Source organism: Lipotes vexillifer, unplaced genomic scaffold, assembly GCF_000442215.2.
Source record: "Lipotes vexillifer unplaced genomic scaffold, Lipotes_vexillifer_v1.1 scaffold325, whole genome shotgun sequence".
NCBI lineage: Eukaryota > Metazoa > Chordata > Mammalia > Artiodactyla > Lipotidae > Lipotes > Lipotes vexillifer.
Genome location: NW_006799313.1, coordinates 1,230,902 through 1,240,162, shown reverse-complemented (window position 1 = coordinate 1,240,162; position 9,261 = coordinate 1,230,902). Strand labels below are relative to the sequence as shown.

Here is a 9,261-nt window from a genome sequence, read left to right as displayed (position 1 = left end):
TTCCTGCTGCAAAACTGTGTCCAGGAATCTGTTCCATATCCCACAGGGGAGAACAATAGAAGGAAATCTGAAATTGAAGCCAAATAAAATCAGTTTTTCTGAAACATGGGCCAGTCCTCAAAGAAGTTCAAAAGTAATTAGCCCCAGGTTCTCTTCATTCAACAACTGCTTTTATTGAACGCCTGCTGTGTGCCAGGTTCTATGCTAAGCTCTCAGAGCTGGCTCATCCATGCGGGGCCTAAGAAGTCGCTCTTGGCTTAATGCTCTGCCATCACCATCTTGTAATTCTTAATAATTTTTTGAACAAGGAGACCTGCATTTTCATTTTGCATTGGTCCTGTAAATTGTATCACTAGTCCTGCCCTCAGAACGATGTCCTGAAAGCACCATTACATTGCTCATCCCAAAGCTAAACATTTTAAAGTCCACTGAGCAATTAAAGAGCAACAGTATTTTCTCTGAATTCCATTCTCTCCTTCCCCTCCCCACGGCACCCCAGCGCCAGCTTATGACACCATTTTCTCTTCTCTTTCCTCTTTCTTTTCTCCTCATTGTTGGCTTTTTATTCCTCTCTCTTTCCCCACTTAGCTTTTCTTTATTGCCTTTCGCCCTCTCTCCCTCTCTTCTCACTCGTCCTATTTTTTTTTCTTCTCTCAGCAAAAAAGGATTTAGAAATGTAACTAATGTAATGTAATGAAATGTTAATAAAGATAATAATAGCTGACATTTACTCCCTGGACCTCCCTTTTGTAAAATAGGATCCCTGGACCTCCCTATCCTTCACCCTGATTTGTTATCCTTCATAGCACTTATTACCACTTTTTAATTTATTTTTAGCTTTTCACTAAAATGCCAGCTCCCTGTGAGCAGGGAGTTTCCAGGTCTCTTGATCTTGCTATATCAAAAAGACCATTGCCCATCCTCCACCACTGCCTGCCACATTGGAGATGCTCCATAAATATTTACTTAATGAATGAATGAGCAGTTGATATGTATGAGCCACTACATTAAATACACATAATGCCTAATTCATATAAACCTTTCAATATATATATATAGTTCTATTAGTAAGTAGTATAGAGGCAAAATTTGAACACATGTCCTTCTGGCTCCAGAGCCCATTCATTTAACCACTAAATAAACAGAACTGTCTCCCTGCTTGGAATACTTAGTTCCCAACATAAAAAAAAATGTTTTTTTTAACTTCTCTCTAGTGTTCCACTGAAGATCAAGCAGCTAATGGTATTATTTAAGTGTTCAGTGCAAATGTGGCAACTACACAGCCCACTGTCATTAGGGACCCCAGGCTTTCCTGAGGTGCTGCAGATGTGGCAGGCCTCAGTCATAATTAGGCCCACAGTTATTCCTAAACAGTTTCTCTGGATTCCATTTTATATCCACAGCATGCTGCACACTACACCACTCCCATTAGAGATTAAATGAGGTCACGATATTATATTAGCATCAAATATAAGAATTAGTAAATAGGATTTTGAAAAGAGATACCTCTCTCCCCTGAATATTAGGCAACCAAAATAAACTTTACATTACTCAATATTTTCCCCCTGCTCAGAATTTCAAGATGTTGTGAGTGTTTGTTTACTTCAACACTCTAAAGTGTATATTATATTATGCTGGACTATATATCCCGGATGTAAGTTAGACATAATAATAATAATAATAGCTAAAATACTGAACATTTACAATGTGCTAGGCCAGCATTGTGCTAAGCACTTCAAATACATTTGAGATAGGTTTTATTATAATTCCCATTTTATAGTTTCAGAGAGTATGGCCAAAATCAAATAACTAATAAATGCTAGAGCTTTGATCTTAACATACTTAATGAAATAAAATTTAATAGAAATCTTACATTTCTGAAGATAAAAACAGCAAAAGCATCCTAGAATGTCTACAGCTGAATTTAACTAGTTATATTTTTTAGTATGTCATTCTAAGATTTTACTGTGTTTACACTTTAGGTGGTTGTTTTTTGTTGTTGTTGTTTTAATGTTTTCTGTTCTTTCCTACAAGCACGTTATCTTCATTCTTAAAAACATTAAAGTCAAAGAAATGATAATATCCTGTTTGCTCTTAAACTGTTAAAACTTCATGGTCAGCTTTTGGAAAAGAGCCCGAGAGAGTCTGTGAGTACAAGTGTAAAACAATTACGTTATCATACAACAATTACAAAAATTTCTTCTGGTACGTCATCATGTACAATTCCCTTTTCCTCCTATTTTCCCCAGCCCTCGGCAGGGCTTTCTTTGGATATGTCCTCTTTTTCTTCCTCCCACTAACACTGCACTGCCCTTCAATCTCTTTATCTCAGTCTCAGCTCTAGCAATAAGACACACTGTAATTTCTGAATTCAAATTGGTTCAGACATGTTATGATTTTGAGACCCGTTCCAAGAGGCTAACAACACACCTGCAGGAACCTAAGAGGCATAATGAGCCCAGGCTATATCCAGGTATGAGAGGGTATCCATGGGGGGCCAGGTCTAATGAGCGAGGCCTGGCAGCAGGAAGTTCTAGTGTGGATATGACCAATGTAAGGATGCTGCTCTACTGTGTTATCCTAAGACCATAGCTACCATTGCTATTTTATCAGAACCACTCTCAACGAGGATTCAGAAAACCACTACCAATGCATTGGAATTGATATACTACTAGTTGAAAGCTATTAACTATCCTTGTTCAAGGAAGTTGGTAAGGCTGAATGAAGCTGAATAAGGTACTAGTGTTGTAGTTTCTTTTCTTTTCTTTTTTTGGCTGCACCATGGGGGCATGTATGCCCGTAGTTCCCTGACCAGGGATCAAACCCGTGCCCCCTGCAGTGGAAGCATGGAGTCTTAACCATTGGACCGCCAAGGAAGTCCCTGTAGTTTCTTTAAGCATGGCTCCAGACAGCCGGTAAGCCTACCAGGGAGAGGCACGCCCCCTAGAGGCAGCAGCTGGCAAGGAGTTGGGCATATCTAGGCCAACTGGAGGAACTGGAGTAAAAATAAGAAAACCTAACAAGGATGAGAAAATTTAGTGGAAATTACCATATGGTGGTAACATGATAAAAACAGTGATGCCCAGGGCAAAAGGATTAGGGTAGCAAAACTAATTCCAGACCCCACCTGCTCATGAGTTTTAGCCTACCAAGCATCTGCCAGCCAGGTGATTTTGAACGCCCAAAGCAAAGCCATGCTAGGACAACACAGGCACTAGCGGTAGGCCTTTCTTTACATTTCTCCCTTTTCTTTGAAATTCAGTCACTGTCTGCATGGCTAACATCAAATTCGAATTTGCCACCCTGGAAATTTATTCCCCAATTCAATTGTTAGAGCTGCCTGAGATGTCTTTATTGGGTATTTCATTGGCAACACAAATAAACCATGGAAAAAAACATAATGTCTCAACTCTCGCCTAAAACTATGTCTCCTTTAAAATTAATACTTTGGGCAGTGGTCCCATTTCACACATAGATGAAAACAAACACAGGACCTCAGAATCATCGGATTCGTCTCCCCTGTTCCAGCAAAACAGAAAGAAGACCAAAGGAGTTGACTCAAGGGGCCAGCTGACTGGGAAAGTCAGGCAGGAGACAGGATGGGAGCAGCCTTGGATGAAGTCAGGAGGTAGGCGGAAGGCAGCCCGGGCAGGTGAATGAGACTATGGCCATCGACAGTACCAGCCAACGTGAGTCCCGGCCCCAGCAACCCCCTCACGACTCCTAGGTGGAGGAGACCCATCCTCTCAGATGATGGTGGGGCTAAGTGTGCCACGAAGCCTTGCACACCCTGTTAAAGAAGGGCTGTCGAGCCATCCTTAAATGACACTAGCAGAAGTCATCTCTGGGTTTTGAGCTCCTGAGCTCTCTGAACTCTCCTTGCTAGAGAAACAAACCCCACCTGGCCCTGATCTGAACACTGACCTTGAGCAGGGCACCTCAGAAACAAGGTGGGCGAGGAGAGGGAGCTAACAGTTTAGGATTTTACAACAGAAAACGTCTGTAGGAGTAATGCCTTTCTTCTGTGACAGGGAAGAACAACTAGGAGAATTCTTGGATATTTTCTCTACCTCAATTCCCAGGTGCAGGGCTTTCCCTGAGAATGTTTCTCTGCTGTATTCCCAGCCCCATCCTCTCAATGTCCTAACCCTCCCCTCACTGTCCATTCCAGCCCTCGGGCCAATCTCCCTCCAGCCAAACTTCTTTTCCACCCTCTCTGCCTTTAGAACTTGTAACTATTCAAATGCTTTAGCCTTCTCTTCTTCCCTGAAATGATGACTTTCTCTCTGGACTACCTTTTTTCTTTTGCCTCGCAAGGTCATCATTAGCTCAGAAGCTCATACAAATTAGTTCAACAAATACTTATCTAGCTACTGTGTGCCAGGCATGGTAGAAGCTTCTACAGAGGATGCTAAGATATAAGTAAGACACAGGTTGTGCCCTCAGGAGTCTTTAGCCTGAGAATGGTTATAGTATAAAACACACGTACACACACACACACACACACACGCACACACACACACACATCCAAGTGAGTCAGAATAAATGCCCTGTATTCTTTGGGGCTTCAAAGGACGAAACGCTCACCTGTGGTTGATGGATCAGAACATTTGAGCTGTGCCTTGCAAGACGGGATGGATTTTGGCAGGCAGAAATAAGAGTGAAGGATAATAAAGGAAAGGAACCATGAGCACGAGAAGGAAGAAAATCTCAGGGCATATTATCAAATAATAAACACTCCAGTCTGGCCAAAATGGAAGTCCTGTCTTTATTTTCCAACCCTCATATTTGGCCACATGAGCTGATTATGTTCCATAAGAGCAGTGAACCAGAATAGGTGACACTGGAATATCAATGACATGCACAGGGATGTGTAGAAAGGCGTCGAATGCTAGCCTAAGAAGTCTTCATCTAATCAATGATTACAGCAACAGTTTAGGAAAACTAATTTTGGTGAATATTGTCCCAATTAAAGGCTTGTTAGGAGCTCTGTGTCTATCTTCCAAAATAACATTGAGGTGTTTTAACAGTAGCCTTTGGAAAAGACTGCTCTTACTCCTCATTCAATACCCTAAATACAAAGCTAACAGTGGGCATTCCAGGTCCACTGGTGGCGATGACAGGCAGCACCTGGAGAAAACAATTATGCTGTGTCTACTCTTGTGATGCTGGGAGAGTGCTGTGACTGCCAGATCTAAACCAATTCTTTTCTTTAGGAAGACCAAGTACAAGACTGGGGATATTTGCCCTCAGAACAGAGGGTAGGACAAGAACCAAAGCAGGAAGTCAGGTCTGGTACCAGAGCAAGACTAGCTGATAGTTCCAAGGATGGATGAAACCTGTAGATGTTGGCCAGGGTTGTGAGACCAGGAGAGAAGTAGAGGGGGTCAGGGGTGAAGACCAAGGGCTCTAAAGCAGCAGTAGCAGCAGAGGCCACAGTAATTAACACACATCCAGGCTCCCTTTATCCCCCTCTCATGTTTCCCTTTAGACTTCTGACCTAGCCACCAGGCAGATGCACAAGTTTGAGAAGATGCTAGTCCGGTATAAAGTATGTTCCATTTGGAAAAAATTACCAAGTTTCCTATTAGTGAAAAGCTTTAGTTTCTTCTACCTATTGAATAGGGTAAAAATCACCTGCCCTTCTTCAAGGATGTTCATGATGCTCAGATAAAATGAAGGTGTAAGGAACAGTTATAATGGAGTTGTAATTATTTTTCAACTGCACCTACATAATGACAGCCCAAGAATCAACCAATAAATATCAATATCTTCCCATACCCCCAACACTACCCTAGGCCCTTTGAAAAGATTCAGAATTTATTTAATGCAAAATCAAATTTAAACATTTGGGAGAAATTTATTCAGATTTAAACTGTAGGATTTCAAAGCATTTTGTCCTGGATCTTTCTGAGACTGAAAAGACAGGAGCAAAAAACAAAAAAAAAATCCTTTCACTTAATCTACAAATATTAGTCAACAAATATTTATTGTCTATCACTGTCACATTCAGTGATTGCCATCCTGTTCCCACACTGATAAGTGTCAAGTACAGGCAGACAGTCAAAAAGAATTAAATTTTTAAAACTGCCTGTTTAACACAGAGATACATGGTCTTTCATTTTAATCCTGTCCTTGAACTATGTAAATTAATCCCCATCTTACCAAAGAAGCTATTTTTAAATCTTATATAGAAAGAAAAAATACATATCCGAAAGGTCACTATATACCCAAAAGCGCAGCAACAATACAAATAAGCATTCTACGTTTTTTTCCTACAACTCACATCCACTCAAGTATAAATGAGTCTCAATCTATTTGGAGTTGGCATGAAGTTCTTTTTGATCACTTGAAAGTCAGTTCTATTTTTTAACCTTGTGGTGATGAATCATGAAACAAATACAATGCAAAAAAAAGTGGATTATTTATTTACTGTCATTCCTCTAAGGATAAAATTTTGAGGTTAGGTATGTACAGAGTTGTAACCATTTTTCAAAATTTATTTTTTATTCTGTTTCAGAGAACAGGATGAAAAGAAGTGAATAAGACTACCTTATGACCACCAAAGAAGAAACAACAAAATATAAAGGAGCCCTACCTTAAAGTAGCTTCAATGGGCAGCTCAAAAGACTGAATCTCAGCCAGGACATTCTCATAGGTTTGATCGGGGTCTTCCACCAACATTGTTCCTGATTTTCCAGCCGCAGACATCAGATTTTAAGTGCAAAACAGTTGTAATTTATAAGAGAAATGCAGTTTTCCTTATAATTATGACAAGGATTCTGTGTTCACCCAGAGTAGCAGCAAAAACTGAGCTCACTGTCTGACTTCATGCTATCAAAATCCTTGCTTCCAAGAATGTTGCACAGCTGTTGCTGTCCTGTCTCTACTTATAACATATTATTAACCTTGACACAGTTCAGAAAGTTCCTGCCTGATGCCTGCTGTATTTATTTATTTGTTTCTCAAAGACAGTAACTGCAAACTTTGGTAGGAATTAGAAGAATTATACTATAAAAAGTTATTAAGCACAATCGACTTGTTAGGGCACATATTATAATGTTATTTATGCTAATTACACCATTAAAGCTATGCTCCTAGTTATTCCTGCAACTATACCCTTGCCCACAACCCTAAAATATATAACAATCAGAGAAAAACATAACAATCCTATAGGATATAATTTTGAGGTCACTGGGCAAGCACCTTGGTTCCCCATCTGTTTCACTTCTCCACACTACTCACTGCTGTGTGAAGTTCCACCATTATAGAGCCATTCCTTTCTTTGTCTCCTGTTCAAATACAAATGCTCCTGGAAGTAAATTTTAATCCTTATCAGTCATTTATGCCTTTCTGTGAGTGAGTTTGCTAGACCCTTTCTGCAGGATAGATTTTGATGGGGAGGGCGAAAGCATGAAGGTGCCAGGACGTTAAGGGGCCTGGTTGCCACTGAGAGGAAGAAAGTGTGCAAGAACCAGAGGCCTAAAATATCAAGGAAAAATGTGGCTGACAATCAGCCCCAAGCAGGCCTAAAAAATTAAATGGGTACATATTTCCCATTACCATTTGTACTAGATCTTCCTCAATCCTGAGTTTAACCTCATGCTTTCTTGCCCAGTACAAGAAAGTGGTTATTTAAGGGATGAGTAGGGACTTCCCTGGCGGTCTCGTGGTTAGGACTCCGTGCTTCCACTGCAGCGGGGCATGGGATCGATCACTGGTCGGGGAACTAAGATCCCGCATCTCACATGCCTCGCAGCCAAAAAAATAAAAAATAAAGGGATGAGTAGTGACATTCTTCCATATGAATCTACTTTTTTAAAGTTTTTACCAGATTTGTTAATAATGCTCCAAAAAGAAGTTGAAGTTCTTTCTCCTCAAAATGTACTATTCATGTAACCACAAGGCATATGTCATAAATTGCATCCACTTTTCACTTTTCCCTGCATCCATACCCTTGCCAGTGCCTCACCGAGCGTCCCTCCATGCCCCAGGACTTTGGGCTTAGCCCATCAGTTCTGCTGGCCAATGATATATGAGCTGAAGTGACAGTATGTGAGCTCCAAGCCTGGGCTTTGTAAGGCCTCACATACTTCTCTTTGCCCTCCTGCACCTCTGCCATCACCTGAGAAAAACATGCCCTGGCTAGCTTGCTGGTCCAAGGAGGATGAGAGATGCATGAAGCAGAGTCATCCCGACTGATCCACAAAACTGCAGGGAGAAGCTTATTTTCCCAACCAGCTGCAGCATTCTGATGCAGAGCCGCTCACCCTAGCCCCAGCCAGATCAGCCATGCCCCAGATACCCACAGACACAGGAGCAATAATGAATGATGGTTCTTCGCAGCCACTGAGTAATGGGTTATACGCAGCAATAGCAAACCAATGCAGCATTCTTCACATCAATTCCACCAATAGGCTCAACTCTTAGCCCTAGTTTTCCTCCATGGCAGAATGGAAGAAATGCATCAGGAATATGTCTAACACCATTTCCCCTTCTTCAAGACCTGACACAAAACAGTAATTTTCTCTCTTGTATTAAAGTCATTTATGTGCAGGGTTTTTAATTTATACCAAATTATCAGATTATTTAAGAGCAGAATGTCTATTTGATTTGTATTTGTATTCCCTGTAACACAACACACTGTCCTGTGTAACAGTAGGTGCTCAAGAAATGCTTATTGAATGAATAAATGATTGACAGCAAAGCTACAAGCTAAGAGTTACTTCTGCCTTATGCCCAAGTGTTGGTCCAAATGATGCAAAAATATGAGACTGCCAGATTGAATTTATCAGACTATGAGAATACATAAATTCATGATGGGAAATCAGTCTGGTCATAAGAGAGTATTGGTCATCACATTATATAGTAGAGAACAACTTCATAGGTAATGCCACATACACATGAACATATATCTGTGATGACCCCACCGAGCCTTAAATATAACATAGCTTAAAAATGGATTTTTCTCCCCACATACCCCAAATTTTTATTTATTTTTATTTTTTATTTTATTTATTTATTTGTTTTGCGGTACGCGGGCCTCTCACTTGTTGTGGTCTCTCCCATTGTGGAGCCCAGGAACCGGACGCGCAGGCTCAGCGGCCATGGCTCCGCAGCATGTGGGATCTCCCCGGACCGCGGCATGAACCCGTATCTCCTGCATCAGCAGGCGGACTCTCAACCACTGCGCCACCAGGGAAGCCCAGAGATCCCACATGCCGCGGAGCAGCTGAGCCCGTGAGCCATGGCCGCTGAGCC

General features: G+C 41.2%; 1 protein-coding gene across 1 annotated transcript in view; it reads right to left on the bottom strand.

The window, feature by feature from the left end:
• Positions 1-6,698, bottom strand: part of EXOC6 (exocyst complex component 6) — a 215,349-nt gene extending 208,651 nt beyond the window's left edge. The window contains exon 1 of the mRNA XM_007471565.1: positions 6,599-6,698. Within this exon, the coding sequence (XP_007471627.1) occupies positions 6,599-6,684 (86 nt within the window). The 5' untranslated portion in view covers positions 6,685-6,698. The remainder of the gene's footprint in view (positions 1-6,598) is intronic.
• Between the last annotated feature and the right edge of the window lie 2,563 nt (positions 6,699-9,261).